This window comes from Lepidochelys olivacea (assembly GCF_965140295.1).
Source record: "Lepidochelys olivacea isolate rLepOli2 genome assembly, chromosome: 1".
Taxonomy (NCBI): domain Eukaryota; kingdom Metazoa; phylum Chordata; order Testudines; family Cheloniidae; genus Lepidochelys; species Lepidochelys olivacea.
In genome coordinates, this window is record NC_140411.1 from 265,499,709 (window position 1) to 265,514,157 (window position 14,449).

A 14,449-nucleotide genomic window follows, 5' to 3' on the forward strand; every position below is an offset into this window, starting at 1 on the left:
TAAGTATCCACAGTGGCCTTCGCAGTGGAGGTGGGTCACCACCGAGTATCGCGTCCAGCTCTTTGTAGAACCAGCAGCTCGTGGGCACAGCACTGGAGCGGCAGTTTGCCTCCCGCGCCTTGTGGTAGGCATTCCGCGGCTCCTTCACTTTGACCCTGCACTGCAGTGTGTCCCAGTCATAGCCCCCTTCTGTCATTCATCGTGAAAACTGCCATAGGTATCATAATTCCTATGGCTGGAGCGCAGCTGGTACTGGACAACCTACTTTCCCCAAATGCTGATGAGGTCCAGTACCTTGGCACTGCTCCAAGCGGGGGATCACCTGGTACATGGAGTGATGTGTTGGGACCACTGCATGCATCACTGAGCAAACAAGAGGGGGACTTTCAAAATTCCCAAGGAATGTATGGGGTGGGGCTCACAGTGGGTCACCTGAGGGCAGGGCAGTAGAGTTCAAACCAATGACCAGAGAGGTGAGAACAGGCATTGTGGGACATCTCTCAGAGGCCAATCGCAGAGCTGTAATCGACCAGGGTGTCTACACTGGTACCGCGGTGCTGTAGCCCCGGAACAGAAATCTATACGCCTCTCGTTGCCGTGTTTTTTTCACAGAGCTGCAACTGCGCAGTTTCTGCGAACTACGTGGCTTGGCAGTGTGTACATCTCGGAAGTTACAGTGCAGAAAGCTGCTTTACTGTGCAGAAACTTGCCAGTGTAGATAAGGCCTGAATCTCTCCATGAGGATTTGTAGCAGTGTGGTAGCATATGTGATTGCACTATAGGGTGGGATTAAGTGTAGGTGATGTTTTAAAGGGAGTCCTTAGGACAAGGGTCAAGAGATGGTAACATCTTGCAGCTCTGGTTTGCACAGAGTAGGTGAAGTGGTTAAGAATAGGCTGTTTGTGGACAGCTGGTGAGACAAAGGAACACAGTAAATTAAGTTATCACATGGTTCATTAATTTATCACCTCATTCTCCTGACCACAAATTGTGATTTATATAATAAAGAAAAAACTTCAGAATAAGTGGGGCTCCCTCAGTCTCTCCTGTGAAAGGTGTTCTACTGTGCAGAAATAATGAAAAAGTGATTAAGATAGGGGACTAGACCCAGGGTTTCTACCTCTAAGGAGGGTGCCCTAACCACTGGACTACAGAGTCATGCTCTTGCTCTCCCTGGATCAATGATCATACACTGTGAAGAAATACTTAAATAGTCTCTGGGTAAGCAAGACAGAGAGCAAAAGACTGAATGACTCTGTACTCCAGTGGTTAGAGCCCCCAGCTCTAATCTCTCTTTTGTTTATCCACAGGGGAGCAACTTCCGTAGGAGAGACTGAAGGAGTTCCACATTAGTGCATCCTATAGCTAAGTGGTTAGTGAACCCTCTTGAGAGGTGGGAGACCCTTCTTCAAATCCTTTCTGACAGAGAGGGAGAGTTGAATCTAGGTCTCCCACATCCCGGGTGAGGGTGCTAACCACTGGGCTAAAATCCATAGCCTGGGCAGTGTCTGATCCTCTGGCCGTTTCACATGGAGCAAGGTTGGCGTCTAACTCTTGGCCTCAAGAAACACATTAGGTGCCTAAGCGATATGACTCCAAGCTGGTTCCCCTTTGTGGATCACTAGCAGAGCTAGGTACCTTCTTACAGCCTGGATTTAGATGCCTAACTTTAAGAGATGGGAAGGGCTTAACTCCTCCATCTTGCTGGTATCTTAAGTGGTTTACCTCTAAGTGTGCTGGCTTTTATGCATTTCATTTTTAGGGGCCTCTCTCTCCCCATTCAGTTTATAGGGAACCTAGGAACCTAAGTTGTCTTTCTGGATCATAGTGTCGTTCCTGTGATTGTCTAGGTGCCTATAAGTCAGGTGATGTGACACTCAGCCTTGCAATAGCTAGATCCTTTTGTGGATCCTACCCCCTAGTACTCTCTATTCCCCACTTGGAACTGTCTTTAAGGAGGAAGGAAAGAATGAAGCCTCCTCTCTCCCTCTGGCTGAGTATCTGCCCCACAGCTCCTAGTAAGGTGAACAATTATTTCTCTTCTGTCATTCAGAGTATCAATATGTTAAAATCTATTGGGAGGATGAGCAGGAGTATTGTTATTCTGCAAGGTGTTAATAAATGCCATTAATAGATGACAGCATCTACATGTGTCCCCCATTTCCCCTCTTTCAGTATTTCATTCCCCCAAAGTTAATTGGATTCCGTCCACTGGTGACTTCAACATTCCTTGAAATTCTGGAATTAATTGGATATTATGACATTCTGAAGTTATCATTGGAAAGGTCCCATGATGGATGGGAAAAAATATTAGTGAAAGGCAATTGAGCTGAATATAAGTCCTCACAAGCTTGGCCAAATACTTTTTTGAATTTTAAATTCAATTATCCAGTCACAACACTGGGAATGGACTCTGCGTAATACTATTCATGCTAGTATAGTAACAGTATTATTATTATTCCACACTTTAAAAATCACACTGTTACTTTTTACAACACATTCTTATCTCTTCCTGGTGACATAAAAAGAAGTAAATAAAAAAGTCGTTGCAGGCAGAGCTAAATATGATCAGCTAGCACATGCCTCAATAAGGCCCAGCCAAAATAGCTGCCTGCATCTACAGAAACGTATCAGAATGGAAAAGTAGAGAAGCAGAGAAAAAACATGAACTTGAGGGAGATGCAAATGCTATCAAAGGAGGTGATCTTAAGTTTGCAGTGGAAATTGGAGATGAGGTCAGAGATGCAGTTGATATTGGTAAAACGTGAAAGGTCGAGCACACAAAACTGAATTTCAGGAGCTTGTAGGAGGAGGTTGAGAAGCTGAGGCTGCACCAATGGATGGATTATCCTGCTTTGATTGGTAATTAGTACTACCACTGTGTCTGCTCTAGCTACAGACAGAAACGGCTATATTAATACACCAGGGGTATCTGATTGAACTTTGACAGTGTTTAACATTCAGTTCCCATTTACTGTGTTAATACAGAGGTAATATTTTAGATATGTGTACAGGTGTGCCTGTTACTTGAGATCCTCTTTGTCTGTACTCAATGGAGAAAGCTGAGTGTCTACTGGCAAATTCTACAACTTTCCCTGTTCTGGAAAAAAAATAATCTGCTCTTCAAGCTACAAGTAAGCCTGAAGTGAAACTGACAGAAACGAACAATATTTATAATTATTTTATTAGTTATGTTGTTTGTGTGTCAATAGTAGTAAATATTGAAATGTTATAGCATTTAAAATTTCTTCATCTTGAAAAACAATATCCATCAGAAGGCAGAAGAGGATAAGAAATGGGAAAGGGTGATGGATTTCTTCACAATTTCTGAAAATCTCTTCTGATCAGTTTTACCCATGATTTCTAAAGATCTGCAGACTTAAAGTAAAATTGCATTGTATTGATTTTGTGTGTGATGTGAGTGTATATAGCATCAATTTCTAGGTATTGTTCCCAATGTTTATATAAAAAATTCCGAAGTTCACCGTTTCTCAACATAAAACAGTTACTTCTGGCTATAAATTAGAGGAATGAGTTCCTTATTTTGGAATAGGAAAGGAGTCTAGTTTTCTGAGTGATAATTTCTGCCCTTATTCAAATCAACACTCACACTATTGCATGTACTGCAAAAGGAATATTACTTTATATTACCAAATGAATAAATGTAATGCTTTAGTAAACAAATATAGACAAGCTAGGTAGCGACCAGCACTCTAAGATGACTCCAGTTCTATCTTTGAATTAAATAAATGTGTCTTTCATGTGCCCACTTTGGAAAATGACAGCAAAGTTAGGGACAAGGCAGGAAAAAGATGATAGATCAGGAAATCTGATTGGTTAGATTTTGCTGGATACTGCAAATCCTACAAAATAAGACAAACATTTTAAAACAAACAAACAAAAAGCCACAGATGGAAATCATTTTTATTGGAATACCTTCCAGAAATGAAAATACCACAATGGAATATGGAAAACAAAATAAAATTCACTTTGAAAGGGGCTTTTATTTTCAGCAACTCTCAGAAGCGACTGGTATTGTCCAAAAATGTGGCATTTCATTGTCTTTATAATTAAGCAGGACTTAATAACATGACTCAGCATACAAAAATGAAGAATTATTATAGAAATGATTTTTAAAAATCAAGTCTTGGGGACTCTTAATAGAGTGGATGGGAGAGTGGATAAAATGAGAAGATGCAATAACCCACTTCTTTCCCTCTACATCAAGCATCAGCATCATACAGACAGCAGCAAGTAGTGGAGGCAAAGGGAGGATGAAAAAGACTACCTTTCCCTTTTCCAATCTTCATTCAGGCCATCTCCCAGGGACTACACACAGACTTCCTCCACTCACATTGTCATCTCTTTGTACACATTGTAGTATGTAGCTACTAAGTAATCTGAAGATGTTTTCATGGCAAAGGTGGTAAGGTACTTGAGGAAGGTGGTGCTAAATGCCACTGGAACAGAAGGAGCTTTGCAGTATTTTCTAGGATATTATGAAGCAGGCTATTCATTGCCTGGCATGCCCTGGGCGCATGAAGCATATTTCTGGACTGCTCTATGAGGAGACTTTTGGGTACTGTAAGGAAGGGAAGGGGAACTACCTTACATAAGTTGGTAAGGGCCTAAGTATATTTAATGACTCATATATTGGCTAATATATAAGCAAATGCATATGTCATATAAATGTTGGCCTAGTTTAGTTTGGTTAATAAGACCTTTGGATAAATCTTTTGGGAAGGAGCACAAACAAAACCTTCTTGACTTACTAAATATCCTTTTATTCAGTTTTTCAAATGTCCCTAACTTGGGTACAGGACAAAGAAAACACCTGCCAAACATGACCGGGGGGAAAAAAAAAAGGAAATTTAATGTGTTAAATGAGATTAATAGTTTTGTTATTGCTAGTCAGTAGATAAACATGATATATAATCTGTTGTGTACTGTGGAATTTTATAGATTATCATAAATATTATTATAATACAATGAATCAGGGGGAGTGATAGATAAAAAGGTGTCGTTTTGGATATATAAAGAGTGTGCTGAGACTTAAGTCTTTGCCTTTGTTTCTGTACAGCATTTTGTATGTGTGTAGATGTAGCAAATGCATTTCGGCTACTCACCCTCAATTGATCACTGGGTTGTGACATTCTGTACATCTGCTGAAATAAACCTGTTCATTGGTTCTGAACTTGGAATTAACTGTCGTCATCTGCTACAGCAAGTAGTGGCTGTCTGATTTGCTAGGTTCATAAGGTAACTTGTGGGCCTGGTTGTTGATCCTGAAACATCCTTACAGGTGCTAAAGGTTTTCTTGGAGAATGTGATGCGTTATGCTGTTACTTACACTGAACATGCCGAGTGGAAGACTGTGACTGCCATAGATGTGGTCTATGCTCCGAGATGCTTTCTACTGAATCGGCAAATAAAGGTTGTTTTCTTTCCCCTAGGAATGACCCAAATTTTAACTCAAAAGGTCTTCCAAGAGCCACCTATGCTTTCATTATAAGAACTTGTCGAGGACTCGAACCCCAGACGGCACGGTTTGTTGTCTGACCGGGGACAGACAGGCAGCACCAGCAAGGTCCGAACTCAAAGCTCTTTATTGAAGAGTGCACAGAACAATAGATAACAGCCCGTCACCAAAGAGAACCAGCAGCCTCTAAGTAAAACTAATAGGTTTTTATAGACAGTTCCGTCACGTCACAGATTTATTCATAAAGCAGCCCACCCCTCCCCTATGTTAGTTAAAATCCTCTTTCTCTATTATGCATGCACTTCTACCCCCTTATTGTAGATAACTTTTAGCAAATCGTAATGCTTCACTCACTTTATCGGTATGGGTGTCAACCAGGAGATGAGGAGTTAAGAACAAACATAACACAAAAACAAGGAGTGGAAAACAGCTCCTCCGTATCTCAACAAGACAGTTCCTAGTATATCTGATACAAGAATGCAGGCCTCCCCTTTTTTCTTACTCCCTGAAGCTTAAACAAGTATTCTTTTATTCTATTTATCTTGTTCAGGGGCTTTCCCAGCAACCTTTATTGGCCTGACTTTAGTTCGGTTGGCATAACTGCTTCATATTTAATTTTTCTCACCTAACAAATTGTTACAGGTTTTTATTCTACATGCTAAATTATAAATATGTATTGTCCTACCAAAGAAAACTACACATACTACTTAATCATGTTATTTTAATAGGCAGTAAATTAATATGTTGACCGGTAAGAAATGTTGTATGAAAACAAAAAGAAAAGGAGTACTTGTGGCACCTTAGAGACTAACAAATTTTGGATATATAAAGAGTGTGCTGAGACTTAAGTCTTGAGCTACAGCTCACTTGAACTACAGCTCACTTCATCTGATGCATTCAGTGTTTTTTTTCCCACTGAATGCATCTGATGAAGTGAGCTGTAGCTCATGAAAGCTTATGCTCAGATAAATTTGTTAGTTTCTAAGGTGTCACAAGTACTCCTTTTTTTTTTTGCGAATACAGACTAACACGGCTGCTACTCTGAAACCTGTATGAAAACGGCTGTGTTTATATTCTCTAGCTCCATGGCACATATTGGGGTGGGGATACTTGGAGAACAAGTCATTAATTATAAGAAGGCTCAGGAGAGCAAAAGCTTGATTACTGTTTAGTTATTGACTTTATTTCATTTGCTACATATTCAAGTAATATATTTAAAGAAAAGTATTAACACCCTTTAACGAGGATTGGGGGGTTCTAAAGACTCTTCTTAATTGGAGGTGGCCTTTGGAGCAGTCTGTTTAGCCATTTCCTCCGGCAGCAGTCTCATAAGGGGCAGAATCTCCCGGGGAAGGAGAGCAGAGCTCTTTCCAGTCTGTGCTAGAAAGCTTGCTTTATGGCTGTTCCTGGAACGCACATCAGCTCCGGTCTCCAAGGGGTGAAGACGAGGATAGCAAATGAGGGAACAGGGAATGGAGCAACTGTGTGATTTACTGACCAAAGTAGCTTTTCTATTTGTCTATTGAGAACGAGATTTACCCATTAGTTAGTTTGAAAATCCCGCGCTGTTAAAGGATTGGTTAATAACCTTCCTCTGCATTTCCCCTGAAAATACATAGAACTACATAGACTTCTACAGGTGGGGTTTTGAATGCTCATTGAGTATAAAAGTTCTTCTGCTGGGTTTTCTATTGAATTTTGAAACACCATCGTATAACAAAGGGGTGGGGTAGTCAAAGCATTTTCTATTTTACTTTTAAACAGATTGATCACTTGGAAACCTTTATTCTCAACCTGGCTAAAAGTGACTGTAAACAAGCCGCCAATTTTTGAGGTGGGGTATGTGAATGAGAAACAGGAGGCTTGAATAATTACTGAAGGGTAGTTGTGCCACCCTCGAAATAACCGCAAATTAAAACACAAAATACGAGGATCGAGAGACGTTTCATCCCATTCTGTGGGTTAACTATTATCCCCGCCCCTTAGCTCTGGGGATTGATGTGCGTAATGGGTGTTCAGATGTAAGAGAAAGAGAGGGGGAAAGACATTGTTTAATGAACTGGTCGTTTTGAAAGCAAAATAGCGAGACACGGAGCCTCTGATATAATAAAAGAAATAAATATGCACCGAGGTGGCAGAAAAGGGAAGGCGGTTTTGTAGACTGAGTAGCGGGGGGGCAGCAGACGAACGCAGCACTGGGGTGGTTCCAGGAGCCTGAATTTCAGGGAAGCGGCCAGCTTGTGGCGACCGCTTTCGATCTGTGCTTCCAGAGCTCGGCCGTTATGGCCCTATAGGAGGCGAAGCCTACTTGATGGGGCTCTTTGAAGATACTAACTTTAACCTCAAAAAGAAAAGGAGGCCCTGTGGCACCTTAGAGACTAACAAATTCATTTGAGCATACGCTTTCGTGAGCTACAGCTCACTTCATCGGATGCATCATGCTCAAATAAATTTGTTAGTCTCTAAGATACCACAAGTCCTCCTTTTCTTTTTGCGGACACAGCAACACGATTGCTACTCTGAAACCCAACTTTACCCTGTGTGCTGTTCACACCAAGAGAGTCACCATCCTGCTCACGGGCATCCAGTTACGCCGGCGTATCCGTGGTGAGAGGTTTACAGGCTGCTCAGCTCAGCCATCTTCTGCAACTTCCAAACGACCCAAAGGCTCTTTTAAAAGCCACTACATTCACGCTGAAAGGAGCTGTAACACCCCCATAAATAAATATAAAAATTAACAAATGTTCAAAGTTATGTTTTTCTATTAACATTCCCAAATAGCAAGATTATTCAGGTAAGGGGGGGGGGTGGCGGGAGGGGAGAAGAGAAGGCATTTGAGTTTTAGCTACAGGAACTTAAAGAATGAGAGAAACAATGAGGCAACGAACTACCCTTCAGGCAGATAGGATTGATAAATTTTCAATAAGCAGATAAGGATGATATTAATGGAGCCAAAACTTTTTAGTCAAACCTCTAGGATTATTCTTCAGTTAAATAGAGAACTGAACAGTTTAATCTGATCAAATTTCAATTTTTATTTACCGGACAAACCGTTTAGCCATATTTTATATTTCTTAGGGAGGACAGGACTGGACACCTCACCGAACTATTAGCTGAGACGGGGCGAGGGACACTGACATTTTTCATTAAAATTTGAAACCCCAGTGGTAGTTTAAATTGACTTAATGCCACATTTACTAGAGCGAAATCAGTCCCCTACGATATAGGGAGCATATGCAATGAAAAAAAAATACTTTCAAAAGTCGCCTGAGACTAAAGCACATTAATATTTTTAAAATAAGCTTTGTTGGAATTTGAAAAACACAAGCAACAGCAATTAGTGATATCAGAGCTCTTTGGATGAGAAAGTGGATGGCTCTTAAAAGAGCCTTTGGGTTAAAAGTGTAGGTAATCTCACAACAAACCATTTACTTGGAGCTGGTGTACTTGGTGACGGCCTTGGTGCCCTCAGACACGGCGTGTTTGGCCAGTTCCCCCGGCAGAAGCAGGCGTACAGCGGTCTGGATCTCCCTGGAAGTGATGGTTGAACGCTTGTTGTAATGAGCCAGGCGAGACGCTTCCCCCGCAATGCGCTCGAAGATGTCGTTTACAAAAGAGTTCATGATCCCCATCGCCTTAGAGGAAATACCGGTGTCCGGGTGAACTTGCTTCAACACTTTGTACACGTAGATGGAATAACTCTCCTTCCTAGTCTTTCTGCGCTTCTTATCGCCCTTCTTCTGAGTCTTGGTCACAGCTTTTTTAGAGCCCTTCTTGGGAGCGGGAGCAGATTTTGTTGGCTCCGGCATTTTTGTTCTGTGTTCTCTCACACACTCTCTTTAAACGAAAAAAAATCTTCAATGGTGAAAGAAGGTGACCGTAGCTTTATTTATAGAGAATGAAAGCACATTAAAGTCTCACTTTCCTGATTTGTTATTGGTTCTGAGACAAAAGCCGCGTTCGAAATGTCCCATTAACCTTCTCATTGGTCAGAGTTACATCTCCATCGCCATTGGCTGTTCAGAAAATTAGTACCTTTCAGCCTATCACAATGTTTGAAAACTCCAAATAGAAAATATATAAGACAGAGCAAAAAGCATTTTTTCTGACTCTTGTTGATTAAAACATAGCAGATTTTGGATCGTAATTTACAATGTCAGGCCGAGGAAAACAAGGAGGCAAAGCGAGGGCTAAGGCAAAGTCTCGCTCCTCGCGGGCTGGGCTGCAGTTCCCGGTGGGTCGAGTGCACCGCTTACTCCGCAAAGGTAATTATGCTGAGCGGGTGGGGGCTGGAGCCCCGGTCTATATGGCCGCAGTGCTGGAGTATCTGACTGCTGAGATTCTCGAGTTAGCCGGCAACGCTGCTCGGGACAATAAGAAAACCAGAATCATTCCCCGACATCTGCAGCTTGCCATCCGTAACGACGAGGAGCTCAACAAACTGCTTGGGAAAGTGACGATAGCTCAAGGGGGTGTCCTGCCCAACATCCAGGCCGTACTACTGCCTAAGAAAACCGAGAGTCACAAGGCGAAGAGCAAGTGAAGCTGATCGGGAAGAAGCAAAAATCTGCAGTCCAAAACCAAACCAAAGGCTCTTTTCAGAGCCACGCACAAAATCAAAAAAAGGGCTTGATTGTTACAGATAATCATAATTATTTTCCTTCCTGTAAATAAATATTGAATTGGCGTTTCAGTGGCCGGAATATAGATTCTGCACGAGACTGTTTTCCTACGAACAAGTTACTGAATCTCTGCTCGTTTGAAATACATGTTCGTCAATTTTGTAGAACGTGCGAAAAGACGGAAAGTAGAAATTTCTAATATGATAACATTACTAGATGTCGTTTCCAGAGACAATGCAACAATTGCAATAAAATAAAATGGGAAATACGGTACCCTTTTTAGGTTATTTTTTCTCAGGTCTCAGGAAAAAAAAGGTTTTCTAAATGGCCTGTGAATTTGACTTTGGCGGGAAGGCTGGGGAAGAAATTTGAACTAAAACCTTTATCAAGACTCTCCTCTTCAACTTTTAGAGCGTCTATGAAAGTAGAGGGATTTCCTCTGAAGAGGAATAACGTTCCGGGTTGTCTGACCAATCCTTGCAGAGGGCGGGCTTTTCAAATTTACCAACTGCTCCATTTCCTCCCACCAGCAAAACAGAAAAAGATTTTGTCTATATATAATCAAAATTCCTTCCACACTGAGTCCTCTAACTCGCCCCTATGAACAAAGGTGGTTATGCGAGGACAGGGCACATATATTCTGACTCTTCCCTTTGACAATGTATGGTGATGCCTGATTCCTCCAACTGCTTGAAAGCTGCACCCTCTAGGCAGTTTTTTAATATATCGCTCTGAAAAGAAAAGTAAAATAACCATAATGCGAAGGGAAGAAATTAAAGCCAACAGAACTGCAATCCTTTTACTGGGGGTTACGGAGAATGGGGCTACTACAGTATATCTCACATACGTATTTTTGACTGGAGTCGCTTCTCTTTGACCCAGAGCACAGTTCATGTGTTAACATTATACAAACACACAATGAGGGGTAAAGGAAAGGGGTAAGGGAAGAAGGAATCTTCTGTCGTAGAAAGCAGCACGAGGTTACCGGTAAGTGAACCAGCTCTTTTTTGAAAGGGATGGGTGGCTCTTAAAAGAGCCGTTGGGTTTATCTAAAAAAACAAAAAAAAAAAAAAGCGGGGGGGGGGGGAGTCTTTACTTCTTCTTGGGTGCTGCCTTCTTAGCCTTTGCTACTTTAGGTTTGGTGGGCTTGGGCTTGGCCACCTTGGGTTTCACCGCTTTGGCCTTAGCCGGGCTCTTATCTGCCTTCTTGGGCTTAGCTGCTTTAACCCTTTTCGGGCTCTTGGCTGTTTTTTTGGCCGCGGCAGCTGCTGGCTTCTTGACTTTTTTCGGGCTCTTTTTCACAGCTGCAGCCTTTTTGGGTTTCTTGAGGGCGCTGGCGGGTTTCCTGGCAGTTGGTTTCTTAGGCTTTGCCGCTGGCTTTTTCTTGAGTGGCTTTTCCTTGGTCTCACCCGGTTTCTTGCCGAGTTTAAAAGAGCCAGAGGCGCCCGTGCCTTTGGTCTGCACCAACGTACCTTTGCTTACCAGGCTCTTGAGTCCTACTTTGATGCGGTTGTTACTCTTCTCCACATCGTACCCCCCGGCGGCCAGAGCCTTCTTAAGAGCGGCCAGCGAGAGCCCTTTGCGCTCCTTGGAAGCGGACACCGCCTTGGTGATCAGCTCGGTCACGCTGGGACCCGAAGGCTTGCGGGCTTTAGAGCCTCCTGCCGCCTTCTTCGGTTTTGTAGCGGAAGCTTTTGCCTCAGGAGCAGAGACAGCAGGAGCTGCAACAGGCGCCGTTTCGGACATAGTGACTATTATTTGTTATACACCACAAAAAAAAAACAACAAAAAAACACTTGGGCTGGATTAGTTCAGTTGCCTGGTATTTATATACAGGAGAAGCCCTGTGATTGGCGCGCTTAGGAGCCCGCCCAGCAAGGCAGATCGGAGTCTTCTTCCCGCTCGATTTGTGTTTTTTCACAGTAACGAAAAAAGAGTGTATTTTTTTTTTGCCCAATATCTGCAGCACAATAACCCAATTTCTTATCTGAGTGAAGAGGAAACAGGGTATTTTTATTCAGAAGAATTTCAAGTTGAATAAAGTTGGGAAAAACTAGTTTTTCCTTATGAAATATAAGGTAGTAGTGGTTCATAAAACCACAGTTACAATTAAATCTTATTTTTAAGGTGTTTTCTATATAACAGGGTAGAAAGCCCTTGATTTGAATAAATTTCCTCTGTAAAATTATTTAAAAGTGAAGAAAGTAACACAAACTTATTTCAGGCTTTGAATATGGATTGAGATCTAGCTCCTTGAACTAAGTCTTTCACTTTCATTAAATCTGTTTAAAATATTCCTAATTCCACAACACCAATAACTAATTAGAGGCTTATAGAGATATGTTTATGCACTAGAAATACTTATGGGAATAATTTGTAAATTGCATCTTTCTAACTGTTCCAGTATAAAATAAACTATCATTCTTAGCTTGTCATTGGGAGCTGATTTACAAATGGACTTGGAGTGTGCTGAAGGTTTTCTCTGGGGTTATAGTCCACAATAGTATCATCTATGCTGAGCATGCTAAACAGAAGGATGGTTTTCATGTGGTCTATGCTGAGAAAGGCCAGGGCCACACTCTCTACAGAAATGGAGCTGTCCATCCCTCCACCTCATTAAAAACAAACCAGAGCTTCCACACTTTGATAATAAGAGCTGACATTTTAGTAGCTTCTTCTTTAACTCCTGTGGGGTAGGGGGGAATGCTAAACTACTAAATACATAACTTTCAGTAAAACTACATTTAATATTCCTTCCTTTATTTTAAGCAAGAAATTATCCTCCTTGGGCCTATTAGAAATAGGTTGTGTCAAAGCAGGGTTTTTGTTTTTTTTTTTTCCAGCTCCATATCACATATGTGGGAAAAGGGTGGATCCTTGAAGAGTTGAAACTCATATGGTACATTCATGTGGTGGATTTAAAATATTAAAGGTTTATGGAGAAGAAGATTGTTCTAAATACTTTCTGCAGTAAATGATCCTATGACTAGGGATGGCTGTAGGGTCTTGCAAAACATTGTTTGACAAGCTGAGTGACATCACACTCATCAACTAGATTCCTGCTCCAACTAGAAAGCAACATTATTGAAATATTAAAAAGATTTTTTGGTTGTAATGTTTTAAGAAATAGATCTGAAAGATACAGCTTCCAAACAAGTGAAGAGTATGAATGTGGGAGCCAACCATTCTGTCTCTGTAAACCCTGCCCTATAGGAGAATAGCCACAATGTACTTGTATAATGGGATTGGATGTTTTTGGCCATTCTTTGCACATTGGCTTAGGTCTTCAAGGGTGCGAACTGAGTGAGGAAAAGGGGTCAGATTTTTTGTGATCTCTGTCTGGCTACTGGGAATGGGATGAAACCCATGGGTGAATATGAAAATTCTTCTACAAAGATTAGCCAGTAAAAATCCTCTGTATTTCTGCTTAAAAGAGAATATTAGAATGATATAAACCAGGGGTTCACAAACTGGGGGTTGGGACTCCTCAGGGGGGTCGCGAGTTGCCAGCCTCCACCACAAACCCTGCTTTACCTCTAGCATTTATAATGGTGTTAAATATATAAAAAAGTGTTTTTAATTTATAAGGGGGGACATAAGGACACTCAGAGGCTTGCTATGTGAAAGGCATCACCAGTACAAAAGTTTGAGAACCACTGATATAAACAATCTATAGCAGTTGGAGGATGACTTAAGTACACATTCAGAATGTTCTCTGTGACTTTCCGAAACAAAACAAAACTTCCTCATTCTTTTAAAGACCTCTATTCCCATAAACCTGAAGAAAAATAACATTTAAAAGAGAGCAATGATTGTGTGTAGTTTGGGGTGAGGTATATTAGAGATAGGCAGGTGGCTTGAACAGTTTTTATGTAATGATGTCTGATCTAATTGAAAAGTGAGCAAAGGTGTGATTTTGTGTTTGTTTTAAGAAGGAAGAAAGTTAAGAGAAGGAAAGAGATTTATGTCTACCAAGCTGTGTACTATTTTTTCTGCTCCTGAAGGCCATCTGCATGCAGATAAAAAGTTATCCTTTTACTACTTAAGTATTGCAAGGGATTACTATTTAAGACTGCCCCCCGGTCTGTAATCTGTTTGAGATTTAAGGCAGTGTGGAAGGACAGTAAAGAAATTCTTTATAAAAAAGGGGGTGCCCTTCAATATAAGAGGGAAGAATTGTGGGGTAGCGCTTTCATCTTCTGAAAGTCTGCTAATTAGAACACAAACTAGAACAAACAGAGAGATTCTCTACCCATTAAACATTTTGTGGTTTAACTCCCCTGTCTCCTGAGTTTGGTGCTTGTGACGATTGTTCAATTTTAAGAGAAGGAGGAAGCGGGAATGGTAT

The 14,449-nt window shown here is 41.3% G+C and overlaps 1 protein-coding gene and 2 pseudogenes across 3 annotated transcripts; 1 reads left to right on the forward strand and 2 right to left on the reverse strand.

Moving 5' to 3' along the window:
- Positions 1 to 8,834: 8,834 nt before the first annotated feature.
- Positions 8,835 to 9,303, reverse strand: LOC311528694 (histone H2B 8 pseudogene; annotated as a pseudogene). Its single transcript has one exon. The product of its transcript is annotated as a histone H2B 8 pseudogene (transcript).
- A 304-nt stretch (positions 9,304 to 9,607) lies between these two features.
- Positions 9,608 to 10,358, forward strand: LOC311514778 (histone H2A type 2-C). The gene has a single exon (XM_084617473.1). It carries the CDS (start codon positions 9,633 to 9,635, stop codon positions 10,020 to 10,022), a length of 390 nt encoding a protein of 129 aa, XP_084473599.1. The 5' UTR covers positions 9,608 to 9,632; the 3' UTR covers positions 10,023 to 10,358.
- An 835-nt stretch (positions 10,359 to 11,193) lies between these two features.
- LOC311518881 (histone H1 pseudogene) lies at positions 11,194 to 12,071 on the reverse strand (annotated as a pseudogene). The gene has a single exon. The product of its transcript is annotated as a histone H1 pseudogene (transcript).
- Positions 12,072 to 14,449: the final 2,378 nt, after the last annotated feature.